The sequence below is a fragment of the Cordyceps javanica genome, chromosome 4 (assembly GCF_051103115.1).
Source record: "Cordyceps javanica chromosome 4, complete sequence".
NCBI lineage: Eukaryota > Fungi > Ascomycota > Sordariomycetes > Hypocreales > Cordycipitaceae > Cordyceps > Cordyceps javanica.
In genome coordinates this window covers 2,850,405-2,866,578 of record NC_139298.1, presented here as the reverse complement: position 1 = coordinate 2,866,578, position 16,174 = coordinate 2,850,405, and the positions used below count along the sequence as shown (strand labels likewise).

The following is a 16,174-nucleotide window of genomic DNA, read 5'->3' as shown; positions in this document are numbered from 1 at the left end:
TGCCTAGGAAAAACAAAGAATGATGAAACCCCCTTCGACTTACGAAGGGACCCCGTCTCGGTATACACCCTCAAATCTGGCCTCCACTTTCGTAATCTTGCCCTTTAGCGCCTGGATTTCTGCCTCCAGCTCATCCATATTGCGATTCAAGGCGGAAATTTCCTCGAAGCGCCGCGCGCGCGTCGCAGCCCGTAGCATCTCTTCTACCATGAAGCGCTGCTCTTCCAGGACGGCGAGCCCCTCGCGCAGGCCCTTCTCTTCCGTCTGAAGTTGGCTCACAATAGTGCTTGCTTCGCTTGCGGCCTGTGAAGCGGTGTCGGACTCGGCAAGCTCCGTGTATCGAAGGCCCGAGGAGCCAGAGTGTACTGACAGGTGAGCCGCAGACCGAGCCGATCGGGACGATTGGTTGCGCAGTAGCTGGGGCAGGCTCTTCAATGGCAGCATATTAGTGTGTAGAAAGCTACTCGCATAATTGTAAATGGCTGTTTGCAATCGCTGTTGCGTTGTGCTCTGAGTTGGCAGGTCTCTAATGCGCTTCGCGGCAATACCGTATTTGCCGAAGCTGTCAATCAGACGCTTTCGGATTTTGCTTGCTTCTTGAATCTGTCCTCGTGTCGGCGGTGGCTTATTCAAGTCGACCTCGCCATTCTCGAGTTTGTCAGGCTGCAGTGCCAAGAGAACGCGGTGAAAGGACGGTAGTAATTGACGGATACCTCGCTCGAATTGGCGTAGTGTCTCGTATGCTCGTTGGTCTGCGGGATTTAATTGCAGAGAGACGCTGAAGTCCCTGCCAGAAAATAAAGTATGGTTGCAGTCCTGGCACATGCGGATGCCGACCTTGACTAGGTCAGTCACGGGAGGTGGCTTCTCTGTAGGTTGATGTGAGGCTACGCTTGTTAGGGCTAAGTCTTTGGGCGCAGTATCATGGCTTTGCTGGATGTACTTACGTGGTGCAACATCAAGACTGACCTCAAACGAGCAGCCTGTCTGTACGTCTGCGCATACTACTCGGCCGCATATGCGGCAGTGATGTCTTCTAAATGTCCAAGTTCCAAACTCTTGTTGACAGAATGGGCACTTTGATACGGATTCGTCGTCCTCCCACGGTACAACAGATTGTTCAATTGCTTTTCGTTGGTTGTTCTGGCCTGTCAGTTGGCTGACTGGTGACAGCAAGGAGCTATTTGGTTTATCAGGCGGATCGACCAATAATTTCGTGAGCTTCGTTAATCGCTTCTCTAGTCGTGAGACTTCGAGCTTTTGCCGTTCAACACGCTTTCGGCGAATCTCGGTGAACAAGCTGGTGTGGTCAATCAAGACGCCGGTATGGTCGTTGTATCCATCCCTCGACTTGTAGCAAGTTTCGCAAACTCGGGCCCAGGCACCGCGAACAGGTTCGTGGTTGGCACTCCGACTAAGTTTCATTTGGTACATAGTATGTTCTTCGCAGAATAGTCGGCCGCACTTTCGGCAATTTATGCTACCATTCATAGAGCCGAGGTTCTTTCCGCAGGTCGGGTCGGTACACCGATCGTGGCCTGTTGGCCGCTGCCAATGAATCCTCGTGATGAGTTCCTCGGGGTCCATGTGGACCTCTTGCGATTTTCCAGCAGCATGCGATACGACATGCTGATGGGGCTGGACCGACTCATTTGATTCAAAGGCTTCCAACCCGCGAAGCTTTTGATTGATCAGGGAGAGCGGCTGAAAACGCTTCGCCTTTTGCACCTGCTTGTCGAACCATGTCTTGACTTCGTCCTGCTCCTCGGCGGGTAGTTCTTGGTGATTGTCGTCGATGTGTCGATTGAGTTGCAATAGAGTAACCTAGACAATTGAGACTGTGAGCACTTGGCCGCTGGGTCGAAAGGATGCTCCATACCATCTCCTCGGTGCAAATCGGACAAACGAGGGATTCATCGCTGGATAGTCCGGCCTTGGGCTGCGCGCCGACGCTGATGCTGGACCCGATATCCTGTCCAATATCCGGCAGGCTACCACTAATGGGTGGCGATAGTGACGAGGAGCCAATCGAGACGGTGCTGTCAGACGGTGCCAACGGGCTGGAGGCACGAGGGGTAGTGGGTGGCGGCGCAAGGCCCTTGCCATTGCCCAGGATGCGACCGCCGCCGAGCTTCCGGCCAGACATCGCGAGGTGCCCTGAGTTTGTTTCGATAGTGTGTGGTTGAGAAATGCCCGCCAGTGCAGCAACCCGAGACGACCTTTGGTGTTCGAGGTGCCTCCGGGGCTGTTGGCATCCAGAAGTGCGTTACTGACTGACCGTGGGTGGGATGACGATGGCAGGTGGCAGGTGGCCAGCTAGAGAGCTTGATGGTGGAGCCGCAGGGTAGAGGTACCTCCCGCTGAAGGGTGTGGCCGTGTGGTGCGAAGTGGAGTGTTTCTGGATCAATGGGAGGCGAATGTAAAAGAGCATTTGCATTTACAAAGGAAGAAATATCTGGAACTTCGACATTGACTATTACTTCACTCCGAGGCGGATGATCTGTGCACTCATACTGTTGCCGGCCAAGCTGGTCGCTGTAGGAGAGCCTACAAGTTACCTAAAAGGCAGTCATGCCATGAATCCACTAGAGCTCGCTATAAGCTTCCCGTGGCAGTGACCGTTTACAGGTCCTGCTGCCCCTGCTAGCGCCTTATCGCGGCCTTATCGGAGCTTGACCTGCACCTTAATACCTGGAACCGTTCCGACTACGGCTCGTTTCTGCCCATCTTGAACTTTTACAACCCAATATTGCAAACTTGCCCACCATGCCCAAATCATTTCCAGAAGTGCAGCCCGGAGGCAGTCTGATTCTTGCGTGGCAGGTCAAGGACAAAAATGTTTTAGTTGTCGGCGGTGGCGAGGTACTGTCTTGTAACCCATATCCCTTTGGCCATTTGGACAGTCTGGTGCTAATTACAACAGGTTGCTGCAGGTCGCATCCTCAACTGCCTCAATGCCGACGCGAACGTTATCGTCGTCTGCCCAGCCGCAGGTTTGAACAAAGAAGTCGCCCACCGAGTTTCTGAGAAGCAAGTCACACACATCGACCGAGTCTTTGAACCGTCCGATCTCGACGACGCAGTCATGGTCTTGGTAGCCATTGATGACCCAGATGCGTCCACCGTCATCTGGAAGCTGTGCAAGGAGAAGAAAATACCTGCCAACATTGCAGATGTGCCTCCAGAATGCGATTTCTATTTTGGCAGTGTCCACAGGGACGGCCCGTTACAGATCATGGTCAGCACCAATGGTCGTGGACCTCGGCTCGCGGCCTCCATCCGTCGCTTTATTGCAAGCAAGCTCCCCAACAATGCAGGTAACGCTATCGACGTTATTGGTGAACTTCGGACCAAGCTACGCAAAGTTGCTCCAAGAGTGGAAGATGGTCCAAAGAGGATGCGCTGGTCAGTCGCTATTTCTTTTTTTTTCCCCGTGGGTGCTTTGACTGACGACATCGGCTAACCTGATTCGACAATAGGATGTCCAAAGTGAGCGACACGTACAAATGGGAAGAAATGTGCCAAATGACGCACGAAGATATGGAAAACTTGCTACTATTTTATCCCGCCAATAAAGCTCCGTCTATGGATATCATCAAATCACTACGGGATGTGCGAGACGTTGAAGCTCTCGATGTGTTTGAAGGATCATTCGGGTTTAGCATTGGCGTCTAAGCGATCACCTTGCCAGGCGAGTGAGTGTAGTCGCGTGATGCGCTCAGAATGCGATCGACTCAATTAGCTCTGCATTCAAATATATTGTATATACTGTATAACAAACTAAAAATATATACTGGCCAGAACCCGGATTCTGCCTGTCGCACAGTGTGGTGGAAGCTGGTCATCCTATGATTAGTCATCCACACTTTGAACGAAACACTGCTCCTCGTACACGCCCAGCTGCGACTGTCACGCGTCAACCACGTAGAACAGCCACGGCATTCACCAAATAGCCAGAATTAATTGACCTAACGCGTCAATTCTGCTATAGTGGCCACACAAGCACGCAAAAATTCGATTAGAGGGCCAGTCAGTGGTACATTATGGCCGAGCGAGATGTTTCCACTTCAGATACGTTTTACAGCGAAAGTCCAATCGTGGAGGACGTAATTCCGCCCTTTTTCAACACCACATTTTCAACACATCGAGTATCGCCACTTTTTATTGGGGCGCAGTCTCTAGACCAGACTCGGCTTGACTTGCTCGCACATCGCTTGCGAGATACCCTTGTCGGAGATGTCGTTCGCGGCATTCAAATCGGACTTGAGTCTTTGGAAACACCTTCTGGGCAGGTTGGGCCGTTACGTTACGTAAAATTTCGCTGGTTCTCGCCCTCGGATGTTCTTGGTGACCGAGAGGTTCTCGATGATGCTCCTGACCGCGCGAGAGGCGAGGCTGGGGAGGGCTCAGACAAGGGCCTCTGGGTTGAGATCCGGCACGAGAACGCGGCCTACGTCGCTCTCCTGCTTCCTGGGTACACAAATCTCCATCAGCACTCCTCAGTCAAGCCGTCAGACTGGGCCATGCGACCTGGAAGGACGGTCACGGACAATTCGCTCGACGAGGCAAGATTCCTCCATCTGCCTTTACTTTTGCTCCGCATGCCACAGCCTCTTAAGCACGTTATCGGCGACTGGCTCTCCACGACATTCGATTGCCGCGTTAGCAAGCTGTCGCTGGGGACGAAAACGCTCGTGAACGTTTGGGAAGGGTGGATTGAGACTATGGGCTTGTCTAACAAAGGGCCTGATTTTGTTGTCACGCTGGCTTTCAACGCCCCCCTTCGAGATGGCGAGGGTGCCCTCAACTCTGATTCTGATTCGGATGCAGAGGAGACAATCGAGCCGGGTTTGCGTAATATAAGCGTTGCGATTGCGCCTCATGATCTCCGCCGCTTCCTCCGCACAGGCGAAGGGCTACGTCCAGAAGTTAGCGACACGCCAGCACTGTGGGAGAAGGATGCCCGTGAGCGGCGGCGTTTGGCAGGAGGAAATATAGACGACGGATGGGCATGGCAAACAGCGAGTAGCAATGGTGACCAGCCCTTCACAACAGCTTTAGGGCGATACCTGCAGCACCATTTGGCCCTGAAACTTTTCCACCCCAGCGTGCGAATCATTCAAATATCCTGCGGCGGATTTGTTCTCGCTCAGTCGCGGCTCAAAATCCTTCGCCGCGGCGACCTGACTGACGATTTGTCCCGCGCAGCGTGGATGTTTGCGACCCAGCTCGGCGGAAGAATACGTGGAGACGAGCTCCCGTCTGTTCTCCCGGCAGGTGTGCCCTGAGGCAAGACGGACAGGGGACAATTTCCCATTAATAAGCAAGAGATGCTGGTGAGAAGTCGGCGTCGTGTCGCCCGTACCGCTTGGACAAGAGGTCACACCGCGGCATCCGCGGCATACGTGGCGCAGTAGATCTTTGCTATTGAATCTGACACGAGCTACACCCAACAGGACCCTCACGCCAGGCAGTTCTGTCGTCAACTTCTGCCAATCAATACATGCAAGCATCCAGCCTTTTCCATCACCGCTGAATTCACACGCAGAACAGCTACATTGCGACCTGATACAACTGTAGCATCAGACTACACCCGAGAGTCACGCTGCCGAGATTAGCGCATTTCTAAATACAGTATGGGTCCCAGCAAATGAAGCGCTTCTCGTTCCCCCACGCGCTTGTTGACACTGCATCATTCAAAGCGTCTTCTCTGTTAACTCAGTGGAAGCCACCACCGCAATATTCAAAAGTCATTCTCTCTCTCTCTCTCTTGCACGATGAAGGCCGTCGTGTTCGGAGCTACGGGCCTCGTGGGGTCTGAGCTCCTCAATGCCTGCATTGCTCACGACAGGATCACCAAAGTCTATGTTGTAGCGAGACGAGCGCTGAGCGATGACCGTGAGAAGAACTCGAAGGTGGAAGTGATTCTGCACTCCGACTTTGGGCAGTATCCTCCTGAGCTGCTGGCTAAGCTTAGGGGTATCGAGCTGTGCCTCTGGTACGCAAGCGAGCCACCCTACGCTATTTTACTCCCCTCCTGGCCCCTTCCCTTCGAGATCGTTAAAGTAACTTTTTCTCCTCCTTTTAGGGCAATCGGCGGTCTCTTATCTAAGTTTAACAATGACAAAAAGCTTGCCTACGACGCTAACGTGGCGTTCCCGTGCGCCGCCGCTACTGCCCTTGCCCAGCACCTAAGTAGCGACTCGCCGTCAGGCAAAATTCGCTTCGTCTTTTGCAGCGGCAGGTTTGCTGAGCCAGACCCAATCAAATCTCTCTGGTTCTTAAGCGATTCGCGCCGGTGGAAGGGTGAGACTGAGACCTTCCTGCAGAAGCTAGCCAGGGAACACTTGGGCAAGTTTGAGGCGCTCGCGGTCCGCCCAGGTCTGGTCATTCCTAAGAACCCACCACTGTCGATTCGCCTTACAGCGGTAGTCTCTCCAGGTATCACAGCACAACGCACTGGTATCGTCATGGTCAAGATAGGTGTCGATGGATGGAAGGGGGCGGTGCTGGAACAAGACGACATGCTGGCAGTGCAATAAGATGTGCTGTGGTATACGTCAGGTGGCTGCGGTTCATGACTACCATGATCCTAAGAGATCATAATACATGTACTTCTTCCTAATACATGTACTTCTTCATAATGTATGTACTTCTTGCTATTTTTTTTTTCTTGTGAAAATTCTTCTCTGAGTTGTCTGCGGGCCACACGCAGAGTTTATATCTGCGCTACCACGACTAAGCGACTCCGTCACGATATCTTCAAACTTAAACAATTTTTTTTCCTCATCCCCCCGAATACTTAAAGAACCCATCACCCACTAGCGATCATATTCTCTTTCTCGTTTCCTTTTTTCCCCTACGCAAACCCAGTCCCCATCACAGTCCAACAAAACCTTCATCCAGCCTTGCCATTACGTATTGATTTCTTGCACCCAAAGAGTCCTGTTTTTTGTGTAAAGATATCCTCTCCGGAATTGGCCTTTACTATCAAAGCAGCTTGCTCCTCGGAGCCTTTTTTGCTGTTGGTCGTGAAGCTGAGTGTATACGTCTCAGGAAGAATTCGAACCTGACCAGGTGGGAATCCCCCTTCTTTCATCGAGGCTGCTTCGTTTAATTGTCGATCGTATCAGCGCATCGCCGAATTTTACAGAGTTCAAGTTACGTCAAGATGTCTGATTTGGGCCTTCTCGACTGGGCTCCCCTGATTGACCTAGCCACCTCCGGAGATTTCGACAGCTTTGTCAAGGGCGCAATTCTTCGTCTTACTGGGCCAAATTCCATGGTAGCCGGAGGCATCCTCCTGGGTCTCATTGCGTTTTGCGTCTTTGGTGCCGTCGTCGTTTCTCTGATTTACCTGGTGGGATTCCTCCGGAAAAGGGCGGCCGCTTGCTACCACAAGCGCCGCCGACATCTGCAAATCTGGCGCCGAGGATCGTCAGCGAGCGATTCTTCCCAGTTTGAGCTACAGTCCGTCCACCGCTCTGCTCCGCCCGAAGAAGGGTGCAAGCTCCACTGGCGAGACAAGATTCTCAAGAAATTGTCCGCCAAGTCCGGTACCGCTGGCAAGACCGACGAGTCTAGTCAACCGCCTCCATACGAGAGCGTCATTCAGCCACCTCGGCCTGCAGTCATGACCAACCATGACCGATATATCGGGAACATGGTCTAGCCCTTGAGCATCCCCGCACGCAATTATGCTCGAAACGCTCTCGTTTTCACTTTGTGTATCAAGAGCGATAGCGGAATGCGAGCAGACAGCGGGCTAGACCTGGACAAACACACCAAAGTCTCAGCTTGCACTCGCATCCGCACGGCTCGGTTGCTTTCAAGGTTCTTTAACCTATCATATTTTCTTTTGTACTTCCCTCAACTTTGCTATAGTTTCCAAGAATTATATCCCTAGTAGAATAGTCTTGTATTTAGAATTGATTGCGCCCATAACCCTCTCTTCGAAACCAAATCACTGTGTCAACGTGGAAGCTGCGCTCAACTTCCTTCAGGCAGTACTTGCCAACTTTCACGTGCCGGCAGCCAGAATTGGCTGCGCACATGTAACAGAGTTGGTCTCAATTTCTTGAGGGCAGTATTCTCCCCTTTCCACCATCACTTTCCGGTATTGGCTGTACTACTAACTAACTAGTTAGCCCGACAGGCCACCTCTGAAATTCATTGAACGATGTGCTCTCCGCTGGCTGGCGTCGGATGTTGCTCAAAACAAGCCCATCATAATTTTTAGTCAAGATCATTCGATCAGTAGTGTTCAAGGTGTGGCGGCTTATGGCTTTTGGGCTCTCCAGCCCAGCGGCGCGCTGGGGTCACCCGGATAATGACTGGAACGATCTGCAGGTACGGGGTAGTTGTACCCCAGCCCCGGCAAACCACGGCGACAGGCCGGAGGGCTGTCTCGTGGCATCTCACGCTTTTCCCCACGGCGGCGTGTAAGCTTGCCCTGAGAGGGGGGGGGGGTTGATCCGACCTCACCCCAGCCATAACTTCAAATAAGGCTCAAGTACAAAAAACGTATCAAAACACTAAACGGCAAATGCAACAGGTATTCGGCAGTTCCGAGCACTGGCGGCGGGACACTTGGAGGGTGCTGCTGCACCCAACTACCGCACAGGAAAGAGGTCGCTCTTACATGGTTGCAGAGGCAAGCATTCAGTCCTTGGCGTAAGATTTTCGATCCACCCAGTGACAACAACGATGGCAGTCGTCCTGGATGCTTATTCGTGGAAAGTTGATCGGTGTTGAAGACCAAACTAAGCCGACGGGGGAGGGGGGCTGCCCTTCCTTTATTGATTTCTTAAGTAGATCGTAGCTCGAAGAAATGGCAGGCATGCCCCTGTCTCCGGGCTGCATTGTAGATTCCGTATAAATAGCTTTCGTCGCCCGGCTGCTTTTACTCGTAGTTCGTGGGTCAACCAATTCTTCACATTCAAGCCAAGTAAAATCAATACGAAACAGACTACACACAATGGCTCCTCTTCGCACCACTCTTCTCCTGTCCCTGGCTGCTATCGCGACAGCCCGCGATGTCCCGTCCAACGTCCGCGACTTCTACAACAGCGTCAAGGGCAAGGGTCAGTGCAGCAACAAGCTCAAGTCTGGCTTCCACAGCATCGACGGCGACGATGGCTGTATGTTTTGTTCCCCCGTCATACCTTTCCTTTCCTCTTCTATGCTCTCGAGCGTGGCGACTCATTGACTTTTTTTTTTTCCCTGCAGCCTTCTCCTACTGCGGCGACCACCTGAACGACTACCGCGTCCTGTACCTGCAGGGCAAGAACGGCAACTTTGTCAACATGGACATTGACTGCGACGGCATCCAGCACGGTCCCGCCGACGACGGCCGCTGCGGCAGCTCCGACGACACCCAGTCCGTCACGTCCTTTCAGAGTACCGTCCAGGGTTATGGCACCGGCCAGAAGGACCTCGACGCTTTTATCCACCCCTACGTCGTCTTTGGCAACGAGGGCACCAAGAGCGGCTATCCCAACTTCAACCCGCAGGACTACGGCGTCGAGCCTCTTTCGGTCATGGCCGTCGTCTGCAACAACAAGCTGGTAAGAAGCGCAGCAACGGCTAGTCGCACACATTCCTTTGTCACAATACTGATAGAGGGGGTGTCGGGGGTTAGATATACGGCATCTGGGGTGATACCAATGGCGATGACGGCCCCCAGGCCATGGTTGGCGAGGCCTCCATCTCTCTGGCCACGGCCTGCTACGGTAAATCGGTCAATGGCAATAGCGGTCACGACGACAACGACGTGCTCTTCATTGCTTTCCCGGGCCACGACGCCGTCCCCGGCAAGAATGGTGCGAAATGGAACGCCAGAAGCTACAACGAGTTCGAGAGCAGCATCACCAGCCTCGGCGACAAGCTCATCCAGCGCATTGGCGGCGGCGGTGGCGGCAACCCTCCCACCGGCGGCAACTGTTCGTGGCAAGGCCACTGCGAAGGTAGGGAACAGTCATTCTTCCTTTTACCTTGCCCCAGATTTTTGTTTTTTTCGCTAACAATGTTTTTCTCTTTTAGGCGCTCGCTGCAACGACGAAAATGACTGCTCTGATGAGCTTGTTTGCAAGTCTGGCAAATGCGCTCGCGGTTAACGGGTGAGGCTCTTATAAAACTGAGAATCCGTTTATGAGAAACAGCATGTTGCATCGCCTTATGAGGAGTAACGACAACCCAAATTGTATATATCAAAGTAGTCACTAGGCTCTATACATATTGTGAATAGCCACTTTTGTTCTTCTTTTTCTTTATCTATGCCTTGGTTTCCACCATTGTGATTCTGCCTTCTACAGTTGGTGCAATCAAGCGCGTCCAGTCGACCAAGCAGCCGCCGTCGCCGGCAGGCTCGCACACGCAGGACTTGATGCCAGCCTTTTTCGTCCAGCGCGCCCAGAACTTGCGCAAGAGCAGGATCTCTATATCCATCTCGTTATCCGGGTCGGCACCCACGTCAGGCTCGGCGTGTGTCTCGTCGTCCGCGACCCCGTCCTCGGCGATTTCGTGCAGCGCCTCGTCATCCTCGTCGTCGTCGTCGTGGGGCAGCTTGTTGTGGCCGAGCCGGGCGAGGATGAAGTCGTGCCAGCTGTTGCTGCGGTCTACGTCGCTCTCGTACGAGCTCTTGCGGGACAGCGTCAAGCTCCGCTCGAGATCGTCGGAAGACTCCTGCGTCTGCGCCACCTCCGTGTTGCTCTTGAGCTTCGACGCCACCGCCTCCCAGTGCTCGGACAGCTTTCGCCACTTGCCAATGGTTCGCAGGGCCATGAAGTATTGTCGCAGCATGGTGCTGATGAGGATACCATTCTCCTCGTCGACGAGCTCTTCCGCTTGTCCCCCTTCTGATTCCACAAGAAGGCAATCATAACCGTCTATTGTTGTTGTCGTTGTTGTTTTTTGTCGCCGTCAAATTAGCTGGTTGTAGATTTTTTACCACCGACGGTGCAACTTGCATCATGACGTACCTTTGCCTCGGCCCATGTATCCTCTTGTGGCGAGGAGGTATTTGCGGTCCGGCTCGCACGGCTGGCCGGCGATTGCGAGCGAAAGCACTCTCTTGTTCCTCTCTCGCGACGGGTCAAACGAGAAGACAATGTTCGACACTTGAGGGAACCGGCCTTCCAGCGCCGGGTACGTGGAAACGCCGTTCTCGATCGCATCCCAGATGGCCTGGCCCGTGACGCGAAGCAGGACGACGGGGTCCTCGAACGGAAAGCAGGTCGTGACGTCCTTCATCCTCACCGCTCCGGGCGGATAGATTTGGTCGCCTCGGATCGTCCCCGAGGCCATGATGCAGCAGTCGGCATGATAGTGCTGGCGCATGATATCGCAGACAAAGTTTCCAATGTTGGACTCCTTCAGCCGGACCGTGCTGAAGCGGGCGTCGAGAGGCATGGCGCACCAGCCGATGGGCTTGGCCAGCGACTTTTTCAGGTCGGCCGTGAGATTCTTGACGAGCTTCTTGGAAGGGAAGTGCTCTTTGACTTGTGAGGTGACGTCACGTCTCCAGATATCGAAATCCCACTTTTCGGGGTGCTCTTTGCTCCGACGAGCCTCGATGTAGCTGAGATTTTTAAAGTCGGTCCCTGAACGGAGCACGTGGGTGCCTTTGATCAGCTGGTGGTTGTAGTAGTGATCGTGCCCGCCGAGAATGATGTCAATCAGGCCATCCGTCTGTTCCGCCAGCTTGACGTCGTTGGGCTCGCGCATGTGGCTCAGGCAGATGATGATTTCCGCGCCATCGGCCTTGAGTTTGGGAATCAGCTCCTTCGCGGTGGCGCTCGCGGACTTGTAGATCAAGTTTGGCGGCAAGCTGTTTATGGTTGCAAGCCACTCGCGCTCTCCCAGGCCGATGATGCCTATTTTGATTCCGTTGGACGAGGTCATCATGTGTGTTGGCTTGGCGTTGCCGAGAGGAACGTCCTTGCCCAGCGCAGGGTCCAGAACGTTGGCAATGAGCCAGGGGAATTTGCATTTTTCCGTCAGGGCCTCGAATTGTTTCACGCCAAAGTCAAAGTCGTGGTTCTGTACTGTTAGCATTGCGAGACGCAAACGTCGCGGCCGGCGCACATCGTGACCAGGCTGATGATTGTACTTACTCCCACGCAAGCGACGTCAGTTCCGATGGCATTGAGGACAGGTATCATGTGCTTGCCTGAAATTTAACGGCTAGAATACGGTGGACTCTTCTCACTCGGTTTTGTAATGGGGACTTTTGTTCACGTACCCTTGGTAACGCTGCTTTCGAGACTAGGGTTGAAAGCGTCTCCGGAGAAGAGAGTAATGAGCTCGGGCTGACCGGCGAATTGGCTTCCGTTGCGGTACTCCTTGCAGACTGTCATGAATCTCGGAAACCCTCCGACCGGCTCGGCGCTCGAGGGATCGACATGATACACATCGTTGTAGTGCATGATCCGCAGATGCGGTGCACCAGTTCCATCGGAGCCGCCTGACGAGTAGGTAACGCGGGGCTCCGCGGTGGGCTCAGGCTGTCCCATTGTGATGGACTGGAGCGCCTACGGCAGCTTAATTGAGAAACGGGAATGGTTTGCGGTTCAAGAGCTGGATTGCCGCGTGCTTCATGCTAACCATTTCGCATGCGACCATGTACCTCGCATGTCTTGCACAGCCCGCAGCAACCTACGACGAAAGCGGAGGCCTCGGATCCAACACTTCAACATGTAGGGTAGGGCCTGGAGCTCCCCCACATCGTAAAGTTCGCTCAGCACAAGACAGGTGCTCCCGCAGCTATTTTTTATATCTTATTGTGTTACGGATACTAATGGAGTCATTGAGTCTTCTTTTCCAAGACAGTAAATTCCTGCAGATCCGTGATATCATTTAATACGTGGGCACGTGGGGTAGTGAAAGGACTCTGCGAAATAGCAACGGCATGTAAATCATGCGGGCCAATGAAAACAAAAGATTTACAAGCAGATCGACATCGTTAATAAAGCGGGGGCTCTCTTCTCCCAGGGTTTCATGTCCCCCAAGTTTCTACATCTGGCTCAGAGCTCGCCGGCTGCTAACTCTTGCGTACCGCAGTAGCGACAGGGTATCAGAAGGCATAGCTGATTGCCCACTTCGGCTGCTGGTGGATGTCTTCGTCAGTCTCTAGTTTATTGAATCGTTAGCGCAATGGTTCAAGAACATCGTGGTTGCTCCCAGTTCACAGTGGCAGGCTTGCCATAGGCACAAAGAGAAGAGCGTCGTCCCGTTTCCCCATGCATCTCTGATGCTGGGGAAACGCATAAGGGATGAAATTCCTAATAATGAAAAGCGGGAATGCTGTAAGTAACAAACTGTTCAGCCCGCATCTGAACCCAGACCTCGACCCAACCTGCCGCGCCTCTTTCTGCCGACTTGATTGCATGTCCTGCTCGCTAGTCTCGGTTAATCCGTGGCCATCCCGTCGCAAAAGTACAAGAATTTTGAGAAATAATTTCAGAACAGGGAGGGGAGAACGACCCTCTTTAAGTAACCATCGAGATAGTCCAGTGACGGGCCATTATAGCGCCGCCTTACCCCTCGACTCAAATGGCAGCAGAATGACGATGACGCCTGCGGCAAGAAACAGAGCGCCGCTGGTGTATACAGGAGCGGAAGTTTGAAGGTTGGCAAACATGACAATAATGGGCTGAAGCCAAGTTAGACATGAGCCTGAGACGCACTTGAAAGCGGGAACTTGTACTTACAGCCATAATGCCAAAGACGCGGTTGCAGATGGCCGCCAGCGCATTACCAGTACCACGCTGTGGCGTAGGAAAGATCTCGGGTGTATAGCCGTACAAGACGGCGTACATCACGTTGCTGCAAAAGTTGAAAGCGCAGTTCCAGCCAAGCAGCGCCTCGCTGGTGGTCGCGGTAGTCGAGCAATAGAGAAAGACGCCCGTGAGGATGGTGAAGATGGACAATGTGCCCTTGCGGCCAAGACGAGGCAGCTCGACAAGAAGACCGCCGATCAGGGCACCAGGCACACCAAGCGTAGAAATGATGAGGGTGTTGCGGTATGTGATGTAGGTGCTGCCGTCTCCAAAGTCGGCGCCGCGGGAGTCCTGGATAAAAGGCAAGAATGCGTTATAGAGCGGGAACGCAAGTCCAATCAGTGCCCAGAGGAGCATGATCAGCGAGGTGCTGATGGCCAGGCGTCTGGTGGAGAAGAGCGTCTTGACCTGCTTCGTGTCGAGCTTCTCCAGATGCCTGCGCACGGCGGCCGCGGTATCCGTCTGGGCCACGTAGTGTTCGGGCTCGCACGCGCGGAGGTCTTCAATCGTGAGGCTGCTCGTCTTCCCGTTGATGCGCGCGACCTCGTGGACGACGCGGACGGCGTCCTCGTCGCGGCCCTTGCCGATGAGGTACTTGGGCGACTCGTGCAGCTTGAAGAGGCAGAAGCGCGCGAGGAACATGACCATGGTCAGGCCGCCGACGGCGACGAGGAAGTAGCGCCAGCCCATGTTGTCCCCCCGGCGGCACACCGCGGCGTCCTGCGGACAAGTCAGGTTGCCGAGCAGCGGCCAGGCGATGAGGTTGGCGACGACCTGCGCGACGGCCCAGTCGAGGGACAGCACCGTCAGCAGGTACTGGTGCGACTGGGGCAGGAACTCGAGGAAGATGGCCGAGTCGACGGGGAGGTTGCCGCCGACGCCAAAGGACCACAGCGCGTCAAAGACGCCAATGGCCGCGAAGCTGGGTGCGCTGGCGGCGACGAGACCCCAGAGGGCCGTGAGGCCCAGCGTCAGGTTAAAGGCCCATTTGCGGCCAAAGATGTCGCAGCCAAAGCCCCAAAAGGCAGCGCCGGCGAGGAGACCAATGTTTTGGGCGAGGACGAGGAGCGGCGGGCGCGTGGGGAGGAACTCGTTGGTGATGGGCTTGAGAATGAGCGACGTGACGACCGGCCAGAGGTTGTCGCTCGCCCAGCCAAAGCCGACGACTATGAAGAGCTGCCATTGATACCAGCCCATGCCAATCTCCTGAACCTGTTTTTTTTTTCACACAAGCAACAATCGTTAGCCTTTTCCCAATGTGCCTTTTTCCGTGGCGCGGCCGACCGTGGGCGAGCAGGCACACGGTCGCAGCTGCGAAGAGGGCCAACTTACAGCGCGGTTGAGGATCTTGGCCTTGGACTCGTATACAGGATCCAGCGAGCCTTTGGCAATGACTGTGTCATCTTCACTGATATCGATGCTGCCATAATCTGCCTGTCTGCGGTCTGCGACAGAGTCGTCGGACGAAATTTGGTCACCACCCATATTCAGCTATATCTCGGGCCCCCCCTCTATGACGTGGTGTGGATGGTGGTCGGGATGTCTCGCCGCTTGGGCTGTTCTCCGGGCAAGCTACCGAACAGAGACGGTGATGGGGTCGGGTCGGGCACGTTGGAGAAGGGAAACCCGATCGACCACATCAAAGGTGCAGCTTTGAATATATATTACTTCAGTGTGCTCGTCGGTTAAATAAATCAATCTACTGCTGCATCGAGCCTGGCCCCTGCTACCTCATCCCCCCCCCTCCCCTCTTTTCCTCGCGACCCGTGGTAAGTATCTGTAGTTAGTAAACGGCCTGGCCGTAACTACTTGGGACACCACCACAGGGACCGCGCCTGAAAAAAACCGAGACCTACCTTTGTCGATATTGCGCAATTGGTGAGACTGCTGTGGTGATTGGCCCAGTGGCGCACCGATAGCTTTTAGTGTCGCCATTCCGGGCACTGGCGCATGCGGCAGAGCAACACTAGCAAGCCCCGTTGTGGGGAGCTGTGAAGTCTGGGTGACGAGCCGGAGCGAAGACAAATGCAGAGTTTCCCAATGTGTGTGAGGCTCGAGCAATCTTACCTTTGTTCCTCTCTGGTGAGAGCGAGATTGTTGTTGCTCTTAGGCATGTGATAAGCTGGTTGTTGCCAGTGGCTGCTGACTCGGGAGCTGCTGGAGCAGCGGCCCTGAACTCAACTAGTCGGTCGCGAGAAAGCCGAGTTAACAATGGGATTGTCGTTTGTGACTCTTTTCACGGATTCCAAATGCGATGACAAATGCGGATCTGGTTTGGTAACTAGGTAGATCCGGTGACTGCGACTCCAGAGTGGCACTATATTCGTCTAGCGCTGCAAGCAATTATTGCTCGTCCCACACAACCAGTTGGTAGTATACTCTTTGACTCTGAAATA

At 54.0% G+C, this 16,174-nt stretch overlaps 8 protein-coding genes across 8 annotated transcripts; 5 read left to right on the top strand and 3 right to left on the bottom strand.

Annotated features, from left to right (window-relative positions):
* Positions 1-39: 39 nt before the first annotated feature.
* V2A60_006750 (FYVE zinc finger-domain-containing protein) lies at positions 40-2,146 on the bottom strand (the record flags this gene model as incomplete). The annotated part of the gene is made up of 3 exons (XM_083258042.1): positions 40-887; positions 948-1,824; positions 1,880-2,146. The coding sequence occupies 3 exons, from the start codon at positions 2,144-2,146 to the stop codon at positions 40-42; spliced, it is 1,992 nt and encodes a 663-aa protein (XP_083114168.1).
* Positions 2,147-2,766: 620 nt separating this feature from the next.
* On the top strand, positions 2,767-3,675 carry V2A60_006749 (bifunctional precorrin-2 dehydrogenase/sirohydrochlorin ferrochelatase MET8; the record flags this gene model as incomplete). Its single annotated transcript, XM_083258041.1, has 3 exons — positions 2,767-2,862; positions 2,924-3,405; positions 3,480-3,675. 3 exons carry the CDS (start codon positions 2,767-2,769, stop codon positions 3,673-3,675), a joined length of 774 nt encoding a protein of 257 aa, XP_083114167.1.
* A 368-nt stretch (positions 3,676-4,043) lies between these two features.
* Positions 4,044-5,288, top strand: V2A60_006748 (kinetochore complex Sim4 subunit Fta1-domain-containing protein; the record flags this gene model as incomplete). The annotated part of the gene is made up of 1 exon (XM_083258040.1): positions 4,044-5,288. The coding sequence occupies one exon, from the start codon at positions 4,044-4,046 to the stop codon at positions 5,286-5,288; it is 1,245 nt and encodes a 414-aa protein (XP_083114166.1).
* Positions 5,289-5,777: 489 nt separating this feature from the next.
* On the top strand, positions 5,778-6,542 carry V2A60_006747 (uncharacterized protein; the record flags this gene model as incomplete). The annotated part of the gene is made up of 2 exons (XM_083258039.1): positions 5,778-5,998; positions 6,089-6,542. The coding sequence occupies 2 exons, from the start codon at positions 5,778-5,780 to the stop codon at positions 6,540-6,542; spliced, it is 675 nt and encodes a 224-aa protein (XP_083114165.1).
* A 629-nt stretch (positions 6,543-7,171) lies between these two features.
* Positions 7,172-7,672, top strand: V2A60_006746 (uncharacterized protein; the record flags this gene model as incomplete). Its single annotated transcript, XM_083258038.1, has 1 exon — positions 7,172-7,672. The coding sequence occupies one exon, from the start codon at positions 7,172-7,174 to the stop codon at positions 7,670-7,672; it is 501 nt and encodes a 166-aa protein (XP_083114164.1).
* A 1,305-nt stretch (positions 7,673-8,977) lies between these two features.
* Positions 8,978-10,115, top strand: V2A60_006745 (fungal chitosanase of glycosyl hydrolase group 75-domain-containing protein; the record flags this gene model as incomplete). The annotated part of the gene is made up of 4 exons (XM_083258037.1): positions 8,978-9,140; positions 9,229-9,566; positions 9,641-9,941; positions 10,042-10,115. 4 exons carry the CDS (start codon positions 8,978-8,980, stop codon positions 10,113-10,115), a joined length of 876 nt encoding a protein of 291 aa, XP_083114163.1.
* Positions 10,116-10,272: 157 nt separating this feature from the next.
* Positions 10,273-12,512, bottom strand: V2A60_006744 (Metallo-dependent phosphatase-like protein; the record flags this gene model as incomplete). Its single annotated transcript, XM_083258036.1, has 4 exons — positions 10,273-10,886; positions 10,980-12,039; positions 12,114-12,169; positions 12,242-12,512. The coding sequence occupies 4 exons, from the start codon at positions 12,510-12,512 to the stop codon at positions 10,273-10,275; spliced, it is 2,001 nt and encodes a 666-aa protein (XP_083114162.1).
* Positions 12,513-13,522: 1,010 nt separating this feature from the next.
* V2A60_006743 (major facilitator superfamily domain-containing protein) lies at positions 13,523-15,263 on the bottom strand (the record flags this gene model as incomplete). Its single annotated transcript, XM_083258035.1, has 3 exons — positions 13,523-13,651; positions 13,710-14,990; positions 15,111-15,263. The coding sequence occupies 3 exons, from the start codon at positions 15,261-15,263 to the stop codon at positions 13,523-13,525; spliced, it is 1,563 nt and encodes a 520-aa protein (XP_083114161.1).
* Positions 15,264-16,174: the final 911 nt, after the last annotated feature.